Source organism: Medicago truncatula, chromosome 5 (assembly GCF_003473485.1).
Source record: "Medicago truncatula cultivar Jemalong A17 chromosome 5, MtrunA17r5.0-ANR, whole genome shotgun sequence".
In the NCBI taxonomy this organism is placed as follows: domain Eukaryota; kingdom Viridiplantae; phylum Streptophyta; class Magnoliopsida; order Fabales; family Fabaceae; genus Medicago; species Medicago truncatula.
In genome coordinates, this window is record NC_053046.1 from 23,731,530 (window position 1) to 23,742,134 (window position 10,605).

At 32.5% G+C, this 10,605-nt stretch overlaps 1 protein-coding gene across 1 annotated transcript; it reads right to left on the bottom strand.

Annotated features, from left to right (window-relative positions):
- Positions 1–1,775: 1,775 nt before the first annotated feature.
- LOC120580657 (uncharacterized) lies at positions 1,776–9,899 on the bottom strand. Its single transcript, XM_039834693.1, has 10 exons — positions 8,795–9,899; positions 8,158–8,599; positions 7,154–8,071; positions 5,860–7,010; positions 5,557–5,775; positions 4,621–5,478; positions 3,936–4,512; positions 3,714–3,816; positions 2,134–2,484; positions 1,776–2,051 (listed from the first exon to the last, which is right to left on the bottom strand). The coding sequence occupies exons 1-10, from the start codon at positions 9,897–9,899 to the stop codon at positions 1,776–1,778; spliced, it is 6,000 nt and encodes a 1,999-aa protein (XP_039690627.1).
- Positions 9,900–10,605: the final 706 nt, after the last annotated feature.

Genomic DNA, 10,605 nt, shown 5'->3' on the forward strand with positions numbered 1-10,605 from the left:
ATGAATGAGCAAAATAGTTTAACTCTTATAGATGAAGAAACATATGAGACATATGAATGTGAGATTTTGAGAGATAGAAGAAATGGAAGTCTTATGTACTTTGGTGAAGGATGGTATGAATATCTTGCTTCAACACGTAGGTTGTATGTATGCCCTCTAGAGAAATTATAAATATTATTATAAAGTTTAATGAAGAATTTTGAAAAGATATAGTGAAGGAATGTTTACTGAATTAATTTGTTAATTGTTAGTGTTTGACATTAGTTTTCTTTCTCATACATGCATATATAAGATATAGTGGAGAGGATAATAATGAAGTTTGACATAACTGATCAAACAATAAAGTAACATTTATCATAATGGTAAATCGTTTTGGACAATGTAACGCATTGAAATTGAGAGATATTAGGTACTGAATATGTTATATTATAGGATACATAATTTTCGATATGTCATATATCATTGGAGAAGTAGATAGGCCACTTTAATAGTTAAAGACAAATGCAAACATAAATGTACTACATCATTTATGAAGAACCACAATTATGCTAAGCTAAGATTGAACACATGACACTTAAAAAAAAGATCTTGAAGGGCAAATTTAAACCGGATCTGACATCCGTCTTGTAGTCCATTCTTCAAACAGAAATGATCCCAATTTCCTCCAATTGTAGTCTCAACATAGTTATTTTTCATAATCTGGAAATGTTGTTTTTGTCCATCGTCTCCGCATAGAGTAATGTAGTTATCAGTATTTTTTTGTTTAATATAATAACTCAAAGCAGGTGGTAAAATCTGTAAAATAGATAAGATATTTATGTTAAAATGTTGAAAAAACAAATGGAGGTTGTTTAGAATGTAAAATGAAATAAAATATAATGTACTTACCAAATAACCATCTATGTTTCTGTTGGTAGGTAGTGTGAAATCATATATGAAAGATTTTGAATGATCTGTATTTCTGCTATGGAAAGATGGAATAGAAGATGTTGAATCTATTGGTGTGAAACTTTTAATTTGAAATAGATCATTGCCAAAATATGACAACACTATTTTGACATTGTCTTGAATGTTATAGAATGCCTTAAGGTCATTCAAACCTGTGGTTATAAGTGGATAGATCAAATCTTTGTTGTATTTTATGATATGACATTTGCCTTCGTTGTTGCAAACATTCAAATGTTCTCCTAATTCATGATGGTAAGTAACTATAAAGATAGGTTCCATTTCTGCATAGTTCTAAAAAAAGGAATAATAGTTATTGAATGATGTTTTAGAATTTGAAAAAGGATAGGGAAATAAGTTTAAAAAATACCTGAAAAGATAGTTGGACAATTTCAAGTTGAGCTTGTGGCTTAGTTTGAAGCACTTTCTTAATTTCTTCCATATTCATCTCTATGAGCATATAAGTGTTTGATAGTATTATTTGTATTTATAGACAAATGAAGTGGGTATTTTGATTATTATTTTTTAATATAGACATGTACTATATGGTATATTGCTTTATATTTGAACTGTGAAGCATAGAACTTAATAAGAAATATATTTAAGGTTGATTATAAGTTATTTAGTAAGAATAGAATATAATAATAAAAAATGGATAGAATGGAATTAGAGTTAATGATAACATAGATATTTTATATAGTTGGTGCTAGATATAAACTTAAAGTTGACCGAATGAAAATAGTACGCAATATTACAAACAGAATACAAATGTAGCATACAAAATAAAGATTATTACATATTAATGATAGGAGGAACTCATATTTAATATACTACCCCAAAGTATACGGAAAAGATGTAGGTATCATGACCGGATACACATGACACTTAGACAAATCAGAAGTGTAGAATTTGAAACGGATTTTTTGCTCCATTTTGAAATTGTTTGACTTGCAGAATTTGTCCCAGTTAATGCCAAGTAGAGTAGTAAGATTGTGATCAGTTAGGAAATAAACTTCAAAATATTGTTCTTTGCCATCATCTCCACAAAGTGTTAAATTATGGATTCCATTATGCTTTATAAACATGGCAAAATCTTCTTCCACCACCTGTAAATTAGATAAGATTATTTAGTAAGAGTTCATAATAGAATATAATGATAATGAAGTAATTCATAAATTGTTATGTAACCATATCAGAATTATTGAAGTCAGCTTCAGTAAGATGATTGTCAAAGTGAATGGTATGTAGAGGCATTTTGCTGCGACTGTGAAATGGTGGAATGCAGGTATTATCTGTGATCTCTTTGAACATTTCCACAAAGTACAAATTATTTCCGTAATAGGCAAACAGGATCTCAACATTATCAGGGAAATCATGATAAATCTGAAGAGCAGACCATCCTTTAGTTAAGATAGGATTGACAAAACTTTTGTTGAACTTTAAGCAGTGTGTTTCATCACTGTGATTTAAAATAGTCCATGAATCCTTCAGATCATTGAAATGTTTTTGAACAAAGGTTGGTTCAACTTCAACATAGTCCTAATTGAAATTTAAAAAATAAAAGTTAGTTATATAAATATAACTTTGATCAAAATATGTAAGATATAACCTGCACTAATAATTTAACAGCAGTAAAGTGTTCAATTGGGTGCTTCTCAAAGATTTCTTGTTTAGCTGTCATGGTGTTGTATTAGTGATATTGTGTGAAGGGTAAAGTAGCTTCAGTTATGCAGGCCTGGTGGTCTTTATAACATCCTTGTGTGTAAAATATTAATATATGATAAATGGGTAAAGAATAGGTGATAATAAGTTGATGTGTATTGAATTTGAGAGTTTTGTTTGTTTTTGCATGTCATGATGCATTAAAATTGATTTACCAATTCAGTCAGTGATCAATCAAACCATTGTTCAGTAATGGTGAGAGTATATGTTTGTTCAAATATTATTTAAGTTGGTTCAGTATATGTTTGAATGTCTGGTGGATACAAATAATAATAAAGAGAAATGTAAAAGAAGACTAAATCAATCTGGTTGAATCAATGTATATGATTTGATCTGGTTCCTGAAATTTGTCGTTGATAAAGTTTTTGTCTTGTATTATATAGCATGGTTTTGCTTTAACTTGACATGTCAATACACATTTATGTGAGTCAGGCATAAAATGGGAATCTCACATTGATGTGAATGTAAGTAAAAGTTAAAAATTATTGAGATATAGACCTTATATGTGAACATAGGTGGTATGTGCAAAGTTTGAATTGGCAAGAGTAATTGAAAACCAATGTTGAACATAATACTGTAGTACTTTTAAGTTAATGATCATTTAAATTCAGAATTATATAGGTATTATATAATACAAACAATGAAAAAAACATAGATACTCAAAATTATGTCTATAACAGCATAGCTTTGTTGAATTCAAACGTGGTATCTGTTTCGCCATCATATGAGACTTGGTTGCATGATAATTGTCTTTAATATACATGCAAAATAGAAAGATGTATATTAGTCAAGTTAGAAATAGTTTACATTCATTATATTATTGTATAAGGTATAGGAAGAATAAGATAAATTGAATCAAAAGAAGAGAATATAATCAAAAAATACCTATAAGTAATGATGAAACACCTCACTGTAGAATAAGACAAAGTTGATGGAGTTGTCAATGAAAGTAAAGATTTCCATTGCTTTTGTATAAGCCAAAATAAAAAGTACATCAATCAAATGCACATGGGTAGGGGTTAGTAGTCATATAACAAATAAGTAACAGAAACACTTCCCAAATAACTTGCAAGTCCACATGTGACCAGTTGCATTGGAATTTGATTATTGTTCCTACTACTCTTTAGGAGACAGAAGAAAAAGTACCATCTGAATAAAAGTATTAAACACACATAATGAATTAGCATAAAGATAAATTAAATAAATGAATATTCAAATATTGTATAGGAAAATATTGATTAATAATGAATAAGTAACCTACCTAATACAGATTTTCAAAAACTTCCTTGTAGATAACATTCATTGTTGAAGTAAGTGACTTGTTATCAGAATCATGGATTAATATCTTTAAACCTTTCTTGCTTTTGACTCTTGAAAATGCAACATACAATTGGCCATGGCCAAAAACTGGTTTTGGCAAGTAAAGTCCAACTTTGTCCAAAGATTGCCCTTGTGATTTATTAATAGTCATGGCATATGATAAAATTATAGGAAACTGCATTCTATTAAGTTTAAAAGGCCATGGAGATTGTGAAGGAGACATGTTCATCCTTGGAATGTAAGTTAGATTTCCAATGTTTTTTCCAGAAATGATTTTGGCCTCAATAATATGATCTGCCATTCTTGTAACAATTAATCTAGTACCATTGCATAATCCCTCAGCTTGATCTAAATTCCTCATAAGCATAATTGGAGTACCAATCTTGAGTTTGATTTTATGGTTAGGAAGTCCAGATGTTCTAAGGGTACTTAAAAACTCTGGAGTGAGTATTTCAAAAGATTGGCATTCATCATTGATTTCTGATTTATCAATGGAATCTGAACTCAGATATTCTTTTTCTTGTCCTGTAACAAAACAAATAATTATTTCAAGTGAAATTGATATGATGTACATTAATAAAATTTCCATTTTGATTCATAACTATGGTTATTGAGAAGTTGGTAAGAATATACCTGGGATCATTGTGAGAACATAATCATTGATGGAATCAACTACATCAATTGTTGAAGCCAAAATTGCCCTTTGCTTCAAGTAATCAGGGTTGTTGTAATTGTCCAAGAAATCAGTATAAGTGCTTTTCACAATTGCATCTATAGGATTATCAAAATCCTTGATCAAAAATTCATCTGGTATGTCAATCTCAGCAAAACCATCATTTGGTTCAGCTATCTTTCCTTCACCAACATTCAGTATCCATTCAGAAAACTTTTTAAGTTCAATAGGATCCTCTGATTTGCAGCTTTGTTGCAAGCGCATGTTCTTGGTGAGAGTGAGAACTTGGCAGTGATCCCATATATAAGATGAACTTATAGATCCATGTACAATTTCTGATCTATCTGCCCCTGGTACTACCGGCAAGATTTGGCGGAAGTCTCCTCCAAAAACAACAACTTTTCCACCAAAGATTTTGTTTGAATTTGAAGTTACAGACATAATATCCTTGAGTGTTCTATCTAGTGCTTCAAAACAATTTCTATGCGCCATAGGTGCCTCATCCCAGATGATCAAGTTAGCAACCTTGAGAAGTTGTGCTAGTTCACTGCCTCCGTCTATGTTACACGTTGAGTTATCAAGTGTAGGAACAGGAATTTTGAATTTTGAATGAGCTGTCCGACCTCCAGGTAATAACAGAGAAGCAATACCACTGGATGCAACAGTTAAAACAATTTTACTCCTCATGCGCAAAGATGCAGCTAAGGTTGTCCACATAAATGTTTTCCCAGTACCGCCATAACCGTTTAAGAAAAATACACCACCTTTATTACTATTTACTGCTGTAATGATTTTCTGATAAATCATTTTCTGTTCAGCTGAAATTATATAAATTATTTAATTAATTGATAAAAAAAATGAGTTAGTTCACAAATATAGTTGCTAATGTGGGATACCTGTAAGTAAAATGAACAGTGTTTCAAATTCAGCCTTTAATGCATTAACATCGTAGTTAAGTTCATCATATATTAGCCTATTGCCAAGTTCTTCCATGACATATCCAGTTGGATATGGAAAGCCTTTGAATTCCTTAAGTGATCTCCTATTTTTGTCCATGTGTTTTTCAATCAAGGTTAGAGTGAGATTTTTGATTTGCTCTTCTGTAAGATTAAGACCTAAGTGCAATATATTTAAATTTTAGTTATATTTGTTTATTGGAAAGTATTAGTAAAATTGTTAAAAAAAATTAATAAGTATACCTGGATTGTTAGCCACTTTTCTTTGTTCATATAGGACACCATCGCTTAACCATTGCCAAGTATTATTCCATACATGTATTGGTCTATCCATTGAAGCTGAAAGCAAAAGGGTCACAAACAATATCCTCAGAAATACACCTGTAGCCCAAACACTTGCTTCCTTGATTGCAGCTATGTATTCTTTATCATCTTCCAAAAATCCCATTGCATAGCATGCTTCCCTAAAAGTATCATATAGAATATTATTCACAGTTTTGATATCTTCGTAAGAAGTTGGTCCCTTAACACAAGTTAACATCCTCCTCAAATAGTAAACTTCTCCGGTACTTGGAGGAACCCACATCAACCTACCAATGGTGAATCCTTTCTTCCTTGGCTTCCATGTTCTTTGTTGCTTTTTATATACAAACTTTGAAACAAACTTAGAATAAGTTAGTGATTTAGCCTCCGGATATCGAGCATTGCATTCAAGCCAAGATGTAAACATTGATTCCGTGACTGAAGGCTTCAAGAGGACTTCATCCATTTCTTCATAATCGTTAAAGTACACAGATTGTTCTCCATGCAAATGAAAAAACAATCGTTCCACAGAAGGTTTCCTACCATGAATTGGGAAAGCAAATATTCTCCAACATGCTTCACTTGGTGATACGTAACGACAGTCTAGGTACTTTTTGATCTCATCAGCGTTAGTATCCTTGACATTACCTTGATTTGACTTATCGGGAACCACGGCTGCAGTTATGCGGTCATAACCTTTGTTGATATACTTGAAAAGGTATTTAATTGAACTTGATTGGTTACACCATTCCATATTGATATGAGCTTGATACTTCATTAGGAGATAAGGATTGTGCGGAACAACATGACGATTGTCTAAAGTTATTCCCTTTTTCAGAATATGCCTACCATTATCTCTTCTTCTGTAAACAGGATACCCTTCATGGTCAACAACAGTTTCATTTTGGAATTTTTTTGGAAAGTATTTGGAACAACGATCTTTCTTCATGCAAGGAGAACTGATATTTGCTAAACCACACGGTCCATGCATCATGTGAGTGCCAACCAACTTGTATAGCTCTTTCTGGTGAACTGGACTTGGTATCTCAGCAGATATAATCTTGTTAATGTGCTCTGGAGTAGGATATTTGCTTGAAGGGTGTAAAAACAACAGTAAATGTGCATGTGGCAACCCTCACTTTTGGAACTCAATAGTATACAAATCTGTTATGATAATAGATAAAAATCAGTAATAAATTATGAAGCAAACTGTTGCAAATTTGATTATAAATACTTACATGCAACTACTCTGCCAAGGATATGATTTTTAGTTAAATCATTCAAAAGTTCGTCAAATTTGATTTTGAAAACTCTTACTACTATATCTGGACGGTCATGTGCTTTTAGATGTAGAGGTCCAACAACTCTTTGAATTTCAGGCCAGTTTGGATTGCAAGTAAATGTTATAAATAAATCTGGAAATCCCACTGAACTTGAAATGGCCATACCATCGAAATATAGTTGATCCATATATCTACGGCCTCCAACATAGCTTGATGGTAAAACAACCCTCTTACCTTGTTTTCCAGACTGGTCATCTCCATCTGATGGTGTTTGATTCAAGTTTTTGTACTTTCCAACCCTCAATTTGGACTGATTCCTCCTCAACCATTTCAACCTATCAGCTTCCATCATTGTAAAACCATCAACCAAAAACTGTTGAAATAGTCTTCTTGCACACAAAATTGTCATAGCTTCCATTCTCATTGCTTGTAGTCTGAATGATAACCATTCTCTGATTGTCAGTTTTTCTCTTTTCCGGGTACAACCATCGACAACATTTCTGTGTAAAACATCATCCCTATAACCATCCTCACCATAAGGGAACAGTAGAGGATATTGATATGCAAGATATGCTGGGTGAAATTCATCAATTCTTTCTAGCTGACCACTTTGCCTTTCCATTATGATATCCCTTTTTGATGCTGAGTCGACATCACCGACTATCAGCGCTGCCACTTCGGATACAGTAGGTTGATTATAAACCCTTCCATCAGTTGTCCTATCAGAAATGAGCTTTAGTTTAAAATCTTGGACATTGTTGTTCCTCAGTCGATCACGTGCCTTTCTAAAAGACTTGGCATGGCAGTTCTTTTCATCCAACATTTGTTGTAGTCTGGCAGCCGTCTCAATGTTCACCGACTTCGGATTACTGAATTAATAATACAAAATGTATGTTTAGTTTTAAGCCGTCACAATTAAAAACCAATATTATAACAAATAAGGAAACTGCCTTACCTGAGACCTTGGATTCTATTTTTTAATTCATTGTCTGTGTCATATATATATAGTTGCGCAAACTTTGGACGTTTTCCGGGTAATGGAATCATACTTCCAATCCTATGGCATGCTTGACCTTGAATTCTTATAGTAGGAGGACCTTTTCCTGCTTTAATTCCCTTATCAACTTTAAAGCCAGGTGAACTAAATGCAAACATGCTATTGTATAGTCGTATGTTATCCTGAAATTTTTTTGACTCAGTGGCTGAGTGATCAAACATTAAATGTTGCAGCAATGGCGGAGGCTGTGGCAAAAATGGAATTTGAACATTACCATTGCTGCAACACATGTTATATTTTGGTTGAGCACTATTCCTTGATTTGTTTTTACGCTCTTGATACCACATGCATGCTCCACATTTTTGACATTCGATTGATGGATCTCCAATATCAGAATATTCTGAAATAAGGTATACAAATAAACTCAGGTATAATAGAAGGACTTAACCTTAACATTGAGACATATGTTACGAACTTGTGAAGCTGTTATATAAATACATGAGATAGTGGTCAAATGCATGTAATTTTAATAAAGTATTTGAACATTAAAATAGATAAAGGTTTATATATTTTAGTTATCATTGATTTAACATACCTCCATGACCTACTTGAGAAGTCCCATTTAGCCTCATATCATTAAATGGGCTTTCTTGATCCTCAAGGTCGGTATCAGATGTATCACTTTCATCACTATCTTGTGTAGGAATGTATGCCTGTAATTCTTCACTATCTATAGAACTGGTATCATCATCAATCTGCATTCCATTGCTGGAGTCATTAATCTCAACATTAGGCGTTGATGAAGAAGGCACATCAGGTGTGTTTGCAGTAAATCTATCCATTAGATTCACTCCCATTTGATTAAAATTAGGTCTTCTCCTCGTTGAGGACTTAACCTGATATGAGGAGGTTGGCTGAGTGCAGTTGGGCATAAAATTAGGTGTAGAATTTGTTGGTGTAATCTTATCCTTTCCCTTTTGTTGAGATGATTGAGGTTGAGGCATAGTTGGAGTATTGATTGGGAAATTGTAAGTAGGTGACTTTACAGGTGTCAAGTTTTGGTTCATCTTCTGTTGAGATGAACCAAGATGAGTAAAAATAGGAGTATTTATTGGAAAATGGTATGTTGGTCCCCTAAGAGGTGTGAAGTTTTCTTTCATCTTATTTCCAGATGATCGAAGATGAGGCAAAGTAGGAGCATTGATGGGAAAACTGTGTGGTGGTGACATAACTGGTGCAACATTTTCCTTCATCTTCATATTAGATAATCCATCTTCAGGTAAATTAGGAGTATTGATGCTGAAATTGTATTTTGCTGACCTAACAGTTGTTAATTTTGCGTGAACATTATTCTTAGATGATCCAGCTTCACGCAAAGTAGGACTACTAATGGGAAAATGGGATGTTTTTGTGGAACCTGTTGTGGACTTGTGATGAGGCAAAGTGGGGGTATTGATGGGAAAAGTAAATCTTGGTGTATAAGCAGGGGATGTGAAAGCATTAAACTCAGAAGTTCTAACATTGTTTATGTTTTGTAATCTACTAATGCTGAGTTTAACTGATATGTTAGTGATATCCCCTAAAGGATTAGATGGACCTTGAGTATAGATTTTTTGTTTTTTTGACCTCTTAGATTTAAGGACATATCTTCTTTTCAACCTTGCAATAGAAGCATTTTCCTTCTTCTTGTTCACATCCATTTGTAATAACTACTTAACTGTGGAAAATAAATTAGTGTTGGGAAGATGAAGACATTGAATCAGAATATTTTGTGTGAAGTTCACAAAATTTCTATTAATGTAAGGATATGATTAAAGAAAGTACAAAAATTAATTTGAAAATTTGAATTGTCATTCCATTGTTTCCCTCCGTTTTGAAATTTGCCTTTATGTTTGGAAAAAAAAAATCATAAATTATGAGTAGTAATAATATTTAATTATACGCCTGAACATAGATGTTGCTAATCACTATTCATAGCCCATACCCTATGCTAATAGCTAATAGTATATTGTAGAAATATAGTGTATTTTAACATGATATTTTTAGTTCTACTCAAGTACTCTTAACAACAGTAACCTAAAAAGTTGCTAAACACTATTCGTAGCCCATACTCTATGGTAATAGCTAATAGTCTTTTGTAGAAATATAGTGTATTTTAACATTATATTTTTAGGTATACTCAAGTACTTGTTACAACTCTTAGCTAAAAACATCTTATCAGGTTAGTCATCACGGTTTACGATAAACAGCTTGCAAGCAATATCTATTTAACTAAACAAAACACTTTGATAATATAATATAATATATAGATTGGTTTTGATGAACTCACCAGCCATACAGTGTGTAATCTTGTTTGTGACTACTGAAGCATAGTATATAGGCTCCTAAAGGTCTGTCAAGAAAATT

Excerpts from the sequence above, each read along its gene's own strand:
- LOC120580657 (XM_039834693.1), bottom strand. The coding sequence starts at position 9,899 with ATGGATGTGAACAAGAAGAAGGAAAATGCTTCTATTGCAAGGTTGAAA. Across the intron at positions 7,011-7,153 it reads GGCAGAGTAGTTGCATGTAA|CAAATATCCTACTCCAGAGC; the intron begins GTATTTATAATC and ends ACACCCTTCAAG. Across the intron at positions 4,513-4,620 it reads TGTTCTCACAATGATCCCAG|GACAAGAAAAAGAATATCTG; the intron begins GTATATTCTTAC and ends GTTTTGTTACAG.